Consider the following 15,994-nt stretch of genomic DNA (forward strand, 5'->3'; position numbering starts at 1 on the left):
AAAACTAATTAGTTGGGAGAATTCTCGACTAGTGTTCCTTTGATGATCAAGTTTGTATTGAGTTTGAATGAGTTCTTAAAAAAAAATCGTGTCTATGCGGATAGTACTTTTTATAATGGGTCATATTATGAAAAATAATTATGTATTATTCTTGAATCAAATTGGGATAATGACATCATGATGTATTAAATCCAGGTCACGTATTGACTAACTGGACTCATTTTTGGGTGTTGAAGTATCGAATATGCCATCCATGTGACATCAATTTGTTGTTATGCCAATCACATTAAGTTATACTATCAATCATAATATGTTAGTTATGTATCATTCATGTAACTTTGACTGTCAACGTATTAGTCATATATTGTCTATGTGACCATAAGGTGTTCGATTAGTCAATTTTGGTTGACCGTTAAGGTTAATTCAAGAGCACGTCTTCGTTTTGCACTCACACGCACAAAGCTTCAACTTTGGGCAAGTTGGTGAGTCGGAAAACATCTTTATTACATTAAATGCTGGAAGACGCATAGAGTAGTAGAACTTCCGAATGAAGCGCCAGGTTTTGCCAGATACGAATGCAGAACAACAAGTGCATGATTGTTGAAACCTCTCGTGAAGCGTAGACTCTGCAGGCTGCAGCAGCATGGAGTCCACGGGCACCACAGCGGAGGAGGAGGACATTATAATGGTGAGAGTACAATCTGACCGATTCAGAGATTAATTCTACTATATTTCCACGGAACCGTCCAAACAAAAACGAGTGCCGTCGCCATCAGGCTCGAAGGAATTAGTCCAACGGTAGCGCAGTTTAGTAAGATGAATCCACCCTTCCCCGGGGAAGTCTTCCGTTCACTCCTTTTTCATGTCGATCTGGAAGAAAGAAAAGACTGATGGCCTCGAAAGAGATAGATTTCCGAAATGTGGAGTAAATCAGGCTTATAACACAAAAGAAACTTGCATCACATTCAACCGGCCTTCCTTTGATTGCTGCGTCATGTCAATTTCGCATTCTTATCTTGACTGCCACATACGCTTTGTCGTACATTTTGTCCACCGTTGCAAAATAGAAGAGCCTCCAATCTTTCTTGAACAGCATGATCACGAACACACTCCATAAGCCGACCAAATATCCGAGCCCGGTACCGAAGTAAAACGACAGCACATGAGATCCTTGTTCGTACTCCTCTTCCGTCGAATCGACGTTGGGATCGTCGGAGCAACTCTTGGTCACCGGAGGCCCACAGAGATGGACATTTCCGATATAAATGGATGCATCATCCAGCGTCTGAAGTTGATTCCCCGATGGAATCGCCCCCGATAGATTGTTGTAAGACAGATTCAAGTGGCTCAGAGAATTCAGCGCCGAAAAGCTTTGAGGAATGACTCCGGATAACTTATTGAATGATAGGTCCAGAGTTTCCAATGACTTCATATCGCCCATTGTTTTCGGAATCATGCCTTCAAAACTATTTCTCGACAAATTCAATGTTTGAAGCGCAAAAAGAGAACCGATTTCCGGAGGAATCACTCCGCTCAGATCATTGTTCGAAAGATCTATGCTCTTCACAAATCGGAGAATGGTGGAGAAGCTGAACTCATCGCCCTTGGTAACCAGAGATATACTCTCGCTTGCCACGAAAGAGGATAACACAAAATTCATAATGTTCGAAACCGTAGAAGCCATCGACTTTGACGCGGAGATCATCGCGCTGAAGTTGCCGAAAGAGTGCGGTACCGATCCCGATAGTCTGTTGTTGGAGAGATCGATGATTTGAAGATTACTAGATCGTCCAAGTTGCAGAGGAATATGGCCCGAAAACATATTTGAGCGCAGTAGGAGTACTTGCAGATTCCGTAAACTTTGTCCGATCCACGCCGGAATACTTCCCGAGAATTTGTTGTTGCCGAGATCAATGACAGCCAGCCGACTGCAATTTTTCAGCGACGAAGGAATACGTCCGAAGAGGCTGTTGTTGTTTAAGTGAAGGAACTGAAGGTTGCCCAAGTTTCCGATGGAGTCAGGAATCTTTCCTCGTAGCTTGTTGTTCGCCAGATTGACAAACAAAAGTTGTGATCCCTCCGGCCGACAACGCGGGATTTCTCCTGATATTTGATTGTTGGATAGATCAAGGGCATAAAGTTGCTGCAGGTCGCAGACGTAGGACGACGGTATGCTTCCAATGAGATAGTTGTGGGAGAGGAACAGGTAGCCCAACTGTGATGAGATGGTCGAGGGTAGCGATCCCGACAAAGAATTGCTGGACAAGTCCAGCGCTTGTAGGTTTGGTGGCAAAACAGGAATGCGACCTCGAAAGAGATTGGAGCTCAAATTCAAGAGCATCAAGGTGGCCATACTCTCCAAGGATGCCGGCAAAACTCCACCGATCTTATTGTGGGACAGATTTATGTCCATAATGGTGGAAGAAGAAGAATTCCAAAACCAATCAGGCAGTGTGTCTTCGATGCTTGTGTTGGACAGATCAATATCAATGAGGAATTCCTGAGAACGGAGCCACCTGGGAAACGCGGGACCCAAGTCACAGGTATCAACTTTGATGGATTGAAGTTGAAAAGGAGGCATCCAGTCGTGGTCGAATCGGATGGTCAAAGGGTTGGCGTACGCGTACAGGACGACCAACTCGGTTAGGTTCACGAAATGGAGTTCGGACATGGTGCCCTCCAGGGAGTTATCGGAGAGATCAAGAGCGGATAGGTCGGAAAGCTTGCCGATCTCAACCGGTATCAGTCCGGAGAGTGAATTATGACCCAAGTCGAGCTGCGTTACGCTGGACAGATTCCCAATCTCGGCGGGGATTCGACCCGAAAGTGAATTGCCGCTGAGGCGTAATTCCGTAAGACTGGTCAAGCGCCCAATCTCGCCAGGGATGGAACCAACGAGGAAGCACTGAACGAGGTTTAGCTGCGACAGACTTGTCGTGTTCCCGATTTGAGGTAGAAGGGGACTCGTAAATGAATTGTGGCTGAGATCAAGTATGGTTAGACTAGCCAAACTCCAGAGATCGACAGGTATGGAACCGGAAAGCGAGTTGCCGCTAAGGTCGAGCTGCGCGAGATGAGTCAAGTTCCCAAACCCGGCAGGTACGGTGCCATACAATTCAGAATTGCTGATCGCGAGATAGGAGAGGCTACGGAGTTCAAAAAGCCAGCTGGGAAAGGTGGAGTTGAAGAAGTTGCCACGGAGATCGAGGGTGGTGAGAGCCGTGAGGTTGACGCGGGAAAGAGAGTCGGGGAGGGCAGTGAGACCACAGCCTGACAGATAGAGTTGTTCCAGGGAGGGCACCTGGTTCACGGCTCGTAGCCAATCGGGAGAGGCCGTGCTGAGGTTCACAAAGTTCATTTGGAGGAATGTTAGAGAAGAGAGACGCGAGAGCCACTGTAGGTCGTCCCCCGCGTCGATCCTCAAGTTGTACGAGGACAGGCTCAGATAGCGGAGGGTTGACAGGTTACCCAGCTGGGGAGGAATGGCTCCGCCGAAATTGGAAAAAGAGAGATCCAGATATCTCAGCCTCCCAAAAGAACCCAAGAACTTGGGGATTTGGGCGCCGCCGAAGTCGTTCTGAGTGAGATTCAAGCGACGCAAATGAGTTAGAGAAAGCAAAGATGGACCGATCTCACCCCCCAACACCGTCGAATTGTCGTAGTAAGCCTCCGCATTCTGGAGGTTGAGCTGCACGACGTGGCCCGTGGTGTTGTCGCACACCACGCCGCTCCATCTGCAGCAGTCCACTGGGCGACGCCACGAGGACAAGCGGCGGGATGGGTCGAGGATGCCGGCTTTGAAGGCGAGGAGGGCGTCCCTCTCCGCCTCCATGCACCCCCTCGTCGTCGTCACGAGCGTCAAGAACAGAACGCTCATTAGGCAAGAGCAGCTCAGCGACGAATGGGATGGGCTTCTCGTGTCGCCCATGCTCATTGGTGAACGAATGACCAGTTGGCTGCAGGCGGCACAGCGGAGAACATGTATATATGAATATAATATATAGAATGCGGTAGGTTGAACCATTGCTCTCCGCGATTACCAATGGATCCTCTTGTGAACTGACTGGTCCCTTCGTCTCCACCCGGCATCCCATGTGATCAAAGTAGTGAAACAGGATACATATTATAACGTGAGTGCTAATCTTTTTCGTCCTTTCGTCCAACTTGGACTCCTAATCTAATGATCATGGAAGCGCAGCTGCCAAGAAGGACGCACACGGAGTTGAGGTCAAAAAAGCTCCGAAGGCTAAAATGGCTTCAGCAGTCGAGTCTCTTCCTAACTCTAAAGAACGGGCATAGCGTGTGCAAGGAATCCTGCAGGGAAGGACGAGAGTCCACAATGGTCCTCCCAATCGTGGAATGCCATATAGACTCACCGATCCTTGTCGAAGTTGACTCCGGTCGCCAAGCGGTTCGAGTCCCCCACCGCCCTGCCTTCGAAGAAGCTTCCACGGCTGCTGCGATCGGACTCGAAGTGACTTCTCCATCCTTTCTTCATCTCCTACTTTTTGATGGACGGGACGTGTGAGACTGCTACGGAAATGGCCCAACGTTGACTCGGTCGGTCTTCCTTTTCCATAAGCACATGCGTGAAAGCATGACTGTTTACGTTAAGCGCATAATACCGTGGGATTTTTATGGCGTTATCGTCAGCATAGGTGTTGGCCAAGTCTCAGGTCATCGGATTAATGATTGAACCGGTGGATCGAGATTTAATATTAATTTAAAAATAATATAATATACTGTAACATATTAAAAATACAAATATATAACATAATATTATAAAAATATTGTATTATAATAATTTGTTGGGTCCAGTCGACATGTGGGCTTGGACAATTTGGACCATAAGCTCAAATCAACTAATCGGAGATTAGAGAGAATGAAATTAGGGTGAGATTAGAGGAAGAGCGTGCAGAGTGCCGCGTGCAGAGAAATAGACGGAGAAAGTAAGGTTTCTGAGTTTTTCTGCTTGACGATCGGTGGCCAAACGTTGTCAGTTTCGACCCAAATTTTATGTGAAGAATCCTTACAGCAAACTCTACAATCCTAACGGTGTTGATCTGCAGTTTACCCTCTCTAAGGTACTTTCCTACGATATCCACTTTGTGAGACCTAGAATTCTCTTTGGAGGAGATCCACCTATGTGATGAAGATATGGTATTCTTGAGCCAAAATCTATGTTCTTGATGTTATTCTGATCCTCTAGTTATTCTAGAGAAGACCTACTGTAAACCTGTTATCATTATTATTGATAGTGGAAGTTTGAGGTGGACTACGGTCCCGTGGTTTTTCCCACATTGGGTTTTCCACGTAAAAAAGATTTGGTCTTACTGTGTGATTGATTATTTGCTCTATTGTTTATGCTGTGTTGGTTGATATTTTCATTTGGATATCAAGTTGGTATTTTGACGAGGAACCCATTTTGATACACAAAGAGGGAAAAGATTATTCCGCATTAACAGGTTTATTCCCAACAAGTGGTATCAGAGCCAGGTTGTTTGGTGCTAGTTTTCTTGTGTGATTGAAATGGAGCAGTCAGATGGTATGATTAAATTGAACTCATCAAATTATTCCACTTGGAGGCGTCTGATGGAAGATTTGCTCTATTGCAAAGATTTGTATAAGCCTATCAAGATTAAAGATAAACCTTCTATTATGGACGATGAAAAATGGGAAGTTCAACATAGAAAAGCTATTGCCTATATTAGAAGATGGATGAATATAAACTTGCATGAGCATATTTCAGATGAAACCAGAGCTGATGTTGTTTGGCAAAGGTTAGAAAATCTTTTTGCGAAAAAGATAATGGGAAATAGAATTTCTCTCCTCAGAATGCTTGTAAATTTGAAGTATAAAGATGGTGGTAACATTATTGAGCACATAAGCCTATTTCAGAGTCTTGCAAATAAGTTCGTTGCTATGAAAATAAATATAGATGATGAGATGCATGGATTATTACTTCTCAGCTCTTTACCAGAAAGTTGGGAAACGTATGTGGTGACTATTTGTAACTCCACGCCAGAGGGGACTCTAACCATAGATATGGTTAAAGACGATTTGCTAAATAAAAATGGAAGAAGGAAAGAACATGGTGAATATTCTTCTGGTGCATTTGTTACTGAAAAACAAGAAAGACGTGGAAGAAGTCATAGCAGAAATCCATATGGTTATAGAGGAAGATCCAAGTCTATAAGAGATATCAAATGTTTTCATTGTAATAGGCCAGGTCACATGAAGAAAGAGTGTAGGTTTTGAAAGCGAGAACAGAATGAAATGAAGAAAAATGAGAAAGAGATCAATATAGTTGCTGCTGAAGGTAATATCACTATTGTCTGTGATGAAGGTTGTGTTAGCCTTGTAGCTCAGGACAGTAGCTGGGTAATTGACTCTGGTGCTTCATTTCATGTCACTTCTCATGGTGATTTCTTTAGATCTTACACTGCTGGTGATTTTGGTAATGTCAGAATAGGAAACAATGATATATCTAAGATTGTGGGTATTGGAGATATTTGCTTGGAGACCAGTATTGGGAGCAAATTGATACTCAAAGATGTAAGGCATGTTTCAGATATTCATCTTAACTTGATATCTACAGGTAGACTTGATGATGAGGGCTTTGCACATTATTTTGGTGAAAGTAAATGGAAACTCACTAAAGGTTCTCTAATTGTGGCAAAAGGAAAGAAGATTAACTCTTTTTATGTCATGGAAGCTAAGCTACATAAAGGAGAGATTAATGCAATTCGAAAATGTGAAAGTATAGATCTTTGGCATAAGAGGCTTGGACATATCAGCGAGAATGGACTTCAAACTCTTGCTAAAAAGTAGTTCTTACCAGAGTTGCAAGGTACATCTCTTAAATCTTGTGATCATTGCTTAGCTGGAAAAACACATAGAGTTGCATTTCAGACATATCCATCATCTAGAAGATCTGATGTTATTGATTTAGTTCATACAAATGTTTGTACTATGCAAACTAGAACTCTTGGAGGTGCTTTTTATTTTGTTACTTTTATTGATGACCATTCTAGAAAAGTTTAGGCTTTTGCTTTGAAATCTAAAGACCAGGTACTCGATGTTTTCAAGGAGTTTCATGTCAATGTTGAAAGGGAAACTGGCAGAAAGCTAAAGTGTGTTCGATCAGATAATGGTGGCGAGTACAAGGGTCCTTTTGAGAATTATTGCAGGTTCCATGGTATCAAGCTTGAGAAAACAGTTCCTAAAACTCCTCAGTAGAACGGTGTGGCAGTAAGGATGAACAAAACCATTGAAGAAAGGATTAGGTGTATGCTTTCTCACGCCAAGTTACCGAAGTCATTTTGGGGGGAGGCCATGAGAACTACAGTTGACCTGATAAATCTTTCTCCATCAATTCCTCTGCAAGGTGATGTTCCAGAGAGAGTATGGAGAGGAAAAGATATATCTTATAATCATTTGAGAGTCTTTGGGTGTAAAGCATTTGTGCATATTCCCAAAGATGAGAGGTCCAAGCTTGATAATAAGGCAAAAGCATGTATCTTCTTGGGATATGGTCATGAAGAGTTTGGGTACAGATTATGGGATCCAGTGAACAAGAAGATTATTAGAAGCAGAGATGTTGTGTTTCTTGAAGACCAATTGTTTGATGATGGTGATAATGTTGAGAAGCCAGAAACCTCTGTTTATATTCCTTGGAGTTTGGGTCCAGTTCCTTCACCTGTAGTTCATGATGATCATGGGGGAGATGAACAAGAAGATTGTGGTGAGAATACTAGTGATGATACACCTACAGTTGATGATGCTAAACCAACTGAACAGACACCTCCACCACCAGTTGAGATTCCATTGAGAAGATCCACTAGAGAGCGACAACCCTCTACCAGATATCCTCCACATGAGTATGTTATGCTTACTGACGGGGGAGAGCCAGAAACTTACTAAGAAGCTATTCTACATGAGAATAAGAATGAGTGGGTTAATGCCATGCAAGAAGAGATGAGATCCTTGCTTGAGAAAATTACAGTTGGAAAAGGTGCATACCAATGATAATGGTTCAGATATATTGACAAAGTATTTGTCTAAGGAGAAGCTTGAAGCATGTAGGCGAAGAGCGGGCTTGGTACAGCCCACCATATGAGCTGAAGGGGGAGAATTGTTGGGTCCAGTCCATATGTGGGCTTGGACAATTTGGGTCATAAGCCTAAATCAACTAATTGGATATTAGAGAGAACAAAATTAGGGTGAGATTAGAGGAAGAGGTGCAGCGTGCGGCGTGCGGCGTGCGGCGGCATGCAGAGAAAAAGAGGAGAGAGAAATAGAGAGAGAAAGTAAGGTTTCTGAGTTTTTCTGCTTGACGATCGGTGGCCAAACGTTGTCAGTTTCAGCCCAAATTTTATGTGGAGAATCCTTGCAGCAAACTCTACAATCCTAACGGTGTTGATCTGCAGTTTACCCTCTCTAAGGTACTTTCCTACGATATCCACTTTGTGAGATCTAGAATTCTCTTTGGAGGAGATCCACATGTGATGAAGATATGGTATTCTTAAGTCAAGATCTATGTTTTTGATGTTATTCTGATCCTCTAGTTATTCTAGAGAAGACCTACTGTAAACCTGTTATCATTATTATTGATAGTGGAAGTTTGAGGTGGACTACGGTCCCGTGGTTTTTTTCACATTGGGTTTTCCACGTAAAAAAGATTTGGTCTTACTGTGTGATTGATTATTTGCTCTATTGTTTATGCTATGTTGGTTGATATTTTCATTTGGATATCAAATTGGTATTTTGATGAAGAACCCATTTTGATACGGAAAAGATTATTCCGCATTAACAGGTTTCTTCCCAACATAATTCAATGCATTCTTCACAACAACATTATTACATTCAACAATTATGTTTTCATCTTCACAATACACACAATATTTACAAAGATGAAACAAAGAAGAAGAGAGAGAAATATTGAAAAGAAACATTTACATGATCTCAAACGATATCATCTTGCAAGATTCAAACTTATTATGGATACAACACACAAGATACTCCTATTACATTGACTTTTGATGGTGTCCTCACCCTCAATCAGTTGTTAATCTATTAATTCTTATTTTGATGAAAACATAAGCTCTATCATATATTTTATCAAACATCTGAAAATAAAAAACTCTCCCATTTTTCTTGAACAGCATAATGATAAATACGCTCCATAATCCAACCAAATATCCGAGTATGATACTCAGATAATATGACGGTATAAAGGATCCGTCTTTGTTGTCTTCTTTTGTCACATTGTTACTTTTAAGATCGTAGCAACTCTTGGTGAGGGGAGCTCCACATAGATATGCATTGCCAATATAAATGGATGAGTCATTGAGTGTTTGTAGTTGATTTCCCAAAGGAATAACTCCCGATAGATTGTTGTAAGACAAATTCAAGTGATTCAGAGAATATAGGTCTGACAAGCTTTGAGGAATGGCTCCAGAAAACTTATTAAATGAAAGGTCCAGAGTTTCCAATGACTTCATGGCACCAATTGTCGTTGGTATTTGGCCGACAAAATTATTTCTTGATAGATTTAAAATTTGGAGTGCCGAAAGAGACCCAATTTCTACTGGGATTTCTCCGGTCAAATTATTATTTGAAAAGTCTATAATATTGACAAGGTAAACAATAATCGAAAAGATGAGACTTTTTCCCTTTATAGTTAGAGTGATGCTATCATCATAAGTGCCATCAAAATGCGACAAAATAGGGCGACTGCTTGCCAATGCTCTATAAGTTATACCAGTCAATTTTCGTTGCCTATAAGATTTTGTTGCATTTAAATTGCCAAAGGAGCGTGGAATTGGCCCTGATAAATTATTATTAGCAAGGTCGATAATATGTAGATGATGAAGTTGTCCAAGCTCTGTAGGAATGTTACCAAAAAACATATTTGAGCATAGTCTGAGTACCTCTAGGTTTTGAAAGTTTTGTGCAATCCAAGTAGGTATGCTACCTGAGAATTTATTGTCGCCAAGATCAAGAAAAACTAATCCACTGCAATGTTTCAATGACAGAGGAAGATGCCCATGTAGACTATTATTGTTTAAGTGCAAAGACCGAAGCTGAGTCAACTTTTCAATAGAGCTAGGAATTTCTCCCGAGAGCTTATTATCTGCTAGATTAATGTAGAAAAGGAAGTTTGTCTCTTGCCAACACCAAGGGATTTCACCTGATATTTGGTTGCTCGATAGATCGAGGATACGAAGTTGTGTCAAGTTGCAGATAAATGATGGCATGCTCCCATTGATATGGTTATGTGAGAGATCCAACAGTTCCAATTCTAGTGGGAGAGAAATTGATGACAACGATCCCGAAAAGGAATTATTTTGCAGATACAAATAACTCAAGGAAGGTGGCAAACGAGGAATAGGGCCTTCAAGCAAATTCATACTTAGTTTCAGAGTGGCTAGGTTTGTCATTTGCTCCAAGAAAGTTGGCAAAGTACCATTAATCTGATTTTGGGAGAGATTTATAGAAAAAGCGGAAATGTTCCAAAACCAATCAGGCAAGACGTCCTCGATGCTTGTGTTCGACAAATCCAAATCCTCAATGGAGTTTTGTGAACGGAGCCATCTTGGAAATGCAGGCCCCAACTTACAAGACTTCAGTTGAATGGATTGGAGTTGAAAAGGGGGAACCCAATTATAGTCTACTGAGATGACTAGGGAGTTTTCAGATAGATCGAGCTCACTTAGTTTGGTTAAGCGAGCGAAATGGAGTTCAGACACGGTGCCCTCTAGGGAATTACTAGAGAGAGAAAGAATATTGAGGTTGGAAAGCTTGCCGATCTCAGTAGGTAACGATCCAGAGAGTAAATTATTCGTGAGATTGATAAGTTGTAGACTGTTCAAATTTCCAATCTCAGTGGGTACGGGACCTGAAAGTGAATTATCACTAAGATGAAGTTCTCTTAGATCGGCCAAATTTCCAATCCCAGCGGATATGTTACCATGAAACATAGAAAAACTGAGATCAAGATAAGAGAGTCTGTGGAGTTTCCATAGCCAGTTGGGGATGGTGGAGTTGAAGAGGTTGTCACTGATGTCCAGAGTGGCCAGTGCTGTGAGGTTGACATGGGAAAGAGAAGAGGGGATGTCGGTGAGGCCACAGTCATGTAAATGTAGCTCCTCTAGTGAGGACAACATGTTCACTGCTTGAAGCCAATCGTGGGAGGCCATGGAAAGGTTCACAAAGCTCATGTCGAGGTATCTCAAGGAAGTGAGACGCGAGAGCCAGTGCAGGCCATCGGTCGATAAGTCATTGTGGCTGAGGTTGAGACGCTCCAAATGAGTTAGCAGGAGCAAGGATGGTCTGATCTCACCTCCGATAGACGTCTCATTGTTTAGATAGTCTGGATTGAGGTTGAGCTCCACGACATGGCCGGTTGTGTCGTCACAGACCACCCCGCTCCATCTGCAGCAGTCTACTCGGCCTCGCCATGATGACAAACGGCTGGAAGGATCCTTGACGATGCCGGTTTTGAAGTCGAGGAGGGCGTCCCTCTCGCCCTCTACGCACCCCTTCGTCGTCGGCGTTGTTGCCGCCGTGAACAAAAGAATGCTCGTAAGCCAAAGCCCGAAAGAGTAGTGCCGAGGCACAGGGTGTGTGGTTCTGGTGCAAGAGGCCATGATGCTATTTGGTGAGTGCATAGTGTACTGAGAGATGGTAGGCGGTGGAGGACATGTATATATAGAGTGGGTGGTGTGCGGGCGTGATGGCCCTCCCATCCCCAACCCATCATAGACTCCTGTGAAACGTGAAGATTGATGCGCTGGTAGCGATAGGCAGATAAAAAGACTTGACTTCAGTGGGATTCGACTCCTGCTGGACCTGCAGTGCGTGCACCGTGTAGCTTACTCAAACTTGGTTTCTACCTCGCCTGGGTCCCAACAACGAAAGAGATTGGTACTGGATTTTAAACTTGAAAGATACGGCCATTTAATCGGACTTGTTGGATTGCGTAGAATGTCTCATTCGGCCCGAATGCGATAGTGTGGAAACTAATTCATGCCTCCCTCATTCCACACGGTTTGATTCTGATGTCCGCACATCGGAACGCATCATCTTCTTAGCCAAGATAAAATGTATGGAGGCGATGAATACCATATTCCAGGGGTCGGAATGTCGCCACCACATGTCAAACGTCATCACGGAAGACAACGTGGATGAAGACTCCGACCCACCGCAAACGATTCCTCACCCAAGATAACACGGTAAGCCATCGCTTCGCTTTCACGTGTGGAAGTCTTTGTTGGGAACCCAAAGACACGCAACAAATTGATTCGTTTGATACACAAGTGGTGAAGATGATGAGGATTTCCCACCATCTTTGTGATGAATTTTGTGTGGAATTGTCCCCACAGGAGCGAAACAAATGGCTGCAATTTATTTTTCTTTTTATCTCTTTCGTTTTCTACAAAATTGCATTTTTTTTGTATTCCCTTCAAAATTAATGATTTCGTACTTATTTAAAATTAACTTGATTATGCAACTTTTATTACCTAATCACCAATAAATATATAGATTTACAACGCAAATGGATGGATCCCAACTTGATTCCCATATGCTTTTGTTCCCGAGAGATCATCCTGACTAACACCCAAATGGACGGATGGGATGCACTGAGCTACCTTGGACTCCGTGATTTTTTTTGTACATAAGCGTGCTTGTTTTTGTTAATGATTACCGGTGAAGTTTATATAGTTAATGATAGAAGAAAAAATAATATTAAATCTATGATCGAATTACGCATTCATTAATATTTTTTTCATAAACAAATTATAATATTGAACATATAAAATAAATGAATAGTTATAAAATATATAAAAAATAAAAGCTTGAGATTATGCATTACATAACCTTTAAAATATTAAGTAGGGATATTCGAATGCATTGACCTTTAATCCATCATCAACCTAGCGATCCGTATCTTGAATGCTACGTAAATCTTGTCATACAAGTTATCCATCACTCGGAAGTAGAAGATTCTCCAATCTTTCTTGAAAAGAATAATGATAAATACGCTCCATAATCCGACCAAATATCCGAGTGCAATGCTGAAAGGAAATGATAGCACATCAGATTCTGTTTTGTTTTCTTCTTCTACGAAATCGACATTAGTCTCGTTGACGCAACTCTCGGTGACCGGAGGTCCACAGAGATACGCATTGCCGATGTAAATGGATGCATCATCGAGCGTCCGAAGTTGATTCCCTGATGGAATGACTCCTGATAGGTTGTTATACGACAAATTCAAGTGGCTCAGAGAATCTAGCTCTGAAAAGCTTTCGGGAATGACGCCAGATAACTCATTGAATGACAGATCTAATGTTTCCAATGACTTCATCCGACCAACCGCTGCAGGAATCGTGCCGCCAAAACTATTTCTGGATAAATTTAAGGTTTGCAGTGCAAAAAGAGAACCAATTTCCGTAGGAATCACTCCGGATAGCTCGTTATCTGAAAGGTCGATGCTTTTCACGAGATTGAGAATGGTCGAGAAACTGAACTCATCTCCCTTCGTGACCAGAGATATGCTTTCGCTGGCCACAAAAGAGGATAGCACAAACTCTACATTGTTTGATATCGTAGAGGACATCGACTTGGAGATAGAGATCATCGCACTGAAATTGCCAAACGAGTGCGGCACTGACCCCGACAGTCTGTTACTGGAGAGGTCGATGATCTGAAGATCTCTAAGCTGCCCGACTTGCATAGGAATATTGCCTGATAACATATTCGAGCGCAGTCGAAGCACCTCCAGATTTTGCAAGCTCTGTCCGATCCATGTCGGTATGTTCCCGGAAAATTTGTTGTCTCCGAGATCAATAATAGCTAACCGATTGCAATATCGCAACGACGGCGGAATACGTCCGGAGAGACTGTTGTTGTTTAAGTGCAAGAACTCAAGGTTGCTCAAGTTTCCGATGGAGTCAGGAATTTTCCCCCACAGCCTATTATTCGCCAGATTGACGAAGAATAGTTTCGTTGCCTCCTGCCAACACTGAGGGATTTCTCCGGATATCTGGTTGTTCGATAGATCGAGAGCATAGAGTTGCTGCAAGTCGCAGATGTCGGATGGTATGCTTCCCCGAAAATAATTGCGGGAGAGGAATAAGTATGCCAAGAACGGTGACAGGGTCCATGGAAGCGATCCGGACAAAGAATTGTTCGATAGGTCCAGTGCTTGTAGGTTCGATGGCAAAGCAGGAATGTGACCTCGAAGCGTATTGGAGCTCAAATTTAAGAACATCAAGCAGGACATGCTCTCCAAGGACGCTGGCAGAGTGCCACTGATTTGATTGTGGGAGAGGTTGATATCCATGATGCTGGAAGAAGAAGAATTCTTCCAGAACCAAAGGGGCACCGCGTCTTGGATACTCGTGTTGGACATATCCAAATCCATGATGGATTTCTGGGAACGAAGCCACGTGGGAAACGTAGGGCCCAATTTAATGGCGTCCAATTTAACGGTCTGGAGTTGAAACGGCGGGACCCAGTTGTGGTGGAATTGCATGGCCAAGGGGTTGTCGTACAGGCACAGGACGATTAGTTTTGTGATGTTAGCGAAATGGCGTTCGGACACAGTTCCCTCCAAATAGCTACTGGAGAGATCGAGGGTGATTAGGTTGGAAAGCTTGCTAATCTCTGGTGGTATAAGTCCGGAGAGCAGATTATGACTCAGGTCGAGATTGGTTAGATTAGACAGATTCCCCATCTCGATGGGTATTTGACCCGTCAGTGAATTACCACTGAGGCTTAGATCCGTGAGACTAGTCAGGTACCCGATCTCGGTAGGGATGGAGCCAATAAGCGAACAGTGAACGAGGGTTAGCTGTGACAAACGAGTCATGTTCCCGATCTGTGGTAGAAGACGACTCGTAAACAAATTATGGCTGAGGTCGAGGAGGGTCAGACTGGTCAAACTCCATATATCGGCGGGTATGGAACCGGCAAGCGAGTTGCCGGTAAGGTCGAGCCGTGTGAGACGAGTCAAGTTTCCAAACCCAGTCGGTATGGTGCCATGCAATTCAGAGTTGCTGATCGCGAGATAGGAGAGGCGGGGGAGTTCAAAAAGCCAGTTGGGGAAGGTGGAGTTGAACGAGTTATCACGGAGCTCCAGATCGGCGAGGGCCGTGAGGTTGACATGGGAAAGAGAGGTGGGGAGGGTGGTGAGGCCACAACCGGATGACAAATAGAGTTGTTGGAGGGAGGGCAGCCGGTTCACTGCATGTATCCAGTTGTGGGAGGCGGTGCTGAGGTTCACGCCGCTCATGTCGAGGTATCTCAGGGAAGAGAGACGCGAGAGCCAGTCTAGGCCGTCGGTGGTTAAGTCGTATGAACGCAGATCCAGATAGCGGAGGCTCGACAGGTTGCCCAGCTGGGGCGGAATGGCTCCGCTGAAGTTGGACCAAGAGAGATCGAGGTATCTCAGCTTCGGAAAAGAGCCCAGAAATGCTGGGATCCGGGAACCCTCGAAGTCATTGTGATTGAGATCCAAGCGATCCAAATGCGTTAAAGAGAGCAAGGATGGACTGATCTCACCACGCAGAGCCGCCTCGACCGACTCGAAAGTCATGTTCCCCGCATTTTGGAGATTGAGCTGCACGACGTAGCCCGTGCTGTCGTCGCACACCACGCCGCTCCATCTGCAGCAGTCCACTCGGCGTCGCCACGACGACAGGCGGTGGGATGGGTCGTCGATGCCGGCTTTGAAGGCGAGGAGGGCGTCCCTCTCCGCGTCCATGCACCCCTTCGTCATCCTCGTTGCCGTCGCAAGCGTCAAGAACAGAACGCTCAGCAGGCAAGAGCAGTGCAGCGAGACAGTGTACGTGCTTCTCTTGTCCATTCCGTTTGGTGAATGAATGGCTATTTCGTTGATAGATAGACTGCGTTGGACATGCATGCATTTATAGAACCAAGAATAGGTACAATTAATGAAACGACCCGACCTTGTTCGAGTCTCCTGCCG

General features: G+C 43.8%; 3 protein-coding genes across 3 annotated transcripts; all 3 read right to left on the reverse strand.

The window, feature by feature from the left end:
* Positions 1-997: 997 nt before the first annotated feature.
* LOC135640778 (receptor-like protein EIX2) lies at positions 998-3,928 on the reverse strand. Its single transcript, XM_065155512.1, has one exon. The coding sequence runs from the start codon at positions 3,926-3,928 to the stop codon at positions 998-1,000; it is 2,931 nt and encodes a 976-aa protein (XP_065011584.1).
* Positions 3,929-8,959: 5,031 nt separating this feature from the next.
* Positions 8,960-11,802, reverse strand: LOC135640289 (receptor-like protein EIX2). Its single transcript, XM_065154585.1, has one exon. The coding sequence runs from the start codon at positions 11,748-11,750 to the stop codon at positions 9,057-9,059; it is 2,694 nt and encodes an 897-aa protein (XP_065010657.1). The 5' UTR covers positions 11,751-11,802; the 3' UTR covers positions 8,960-9,056.
* Positions 11,803-12,846: 1,044 nt separating this feature from the next.
* Positions 12,847-15,862, reverse strand: LOC135640101 (receptor-like protein EIX2). The gene has a single exon (XM_065154237.1). It carries the CDS (start codon positions 15,782-15,784, stop codon positions 12,923-12,925), a length of 2,862 nt encoding a protein of 953 aa, XP_065010309.1. The 5' UTR covers positions 15,785-15,862; the 3' UTR covers positions 12,847-12,922.
* Positions 15,863-15,994: the final 132 nt, after the last annotated feature.

The sequence above is a fragment of the Musa acuminata genome, chromosome BXJ3-6 (assembly GCF_036884655.1).
Source record: "Musa acuminata AAA Group cultivar baxijiao chromosome BXJ3-6, Cavendish_Baxijiao_AAA, whole genome shotgun sequence".
NCBI classification, from domain to species: domain Eukaryota; kingdom Viridiplantae; phylum Streptophyta; class Magnoliopsida; order Zingiberales; family Musaceae; genus Musa; species Musa acuminata.

What these genes read in the sequence shown, in the direction of transcription:
- LOC135640778 (XM_065155512.1), bottom strand. Translation starts at nt 3,928, where the DNA reads ATGGGCGACACGAGAAGCCCATCCCATTCGTCGCTGAGCTGCTCTTGC.
- LOC135640289 (XM_065154585.1), bottom strand. Translation starts at nt 11,750, where the DNA reads ATGGGAGGGCCATCACGCCCGCACACCACCCACTCTATATATACATGT.
- LOC135640101 (XM_065154237.1), bottom strand. Translation starts at nt 15,784, where the DNA reads ATGACGAAGGGGTGCATGGACGCGGAGAGGGACGCCCTCCTCGCCTTC.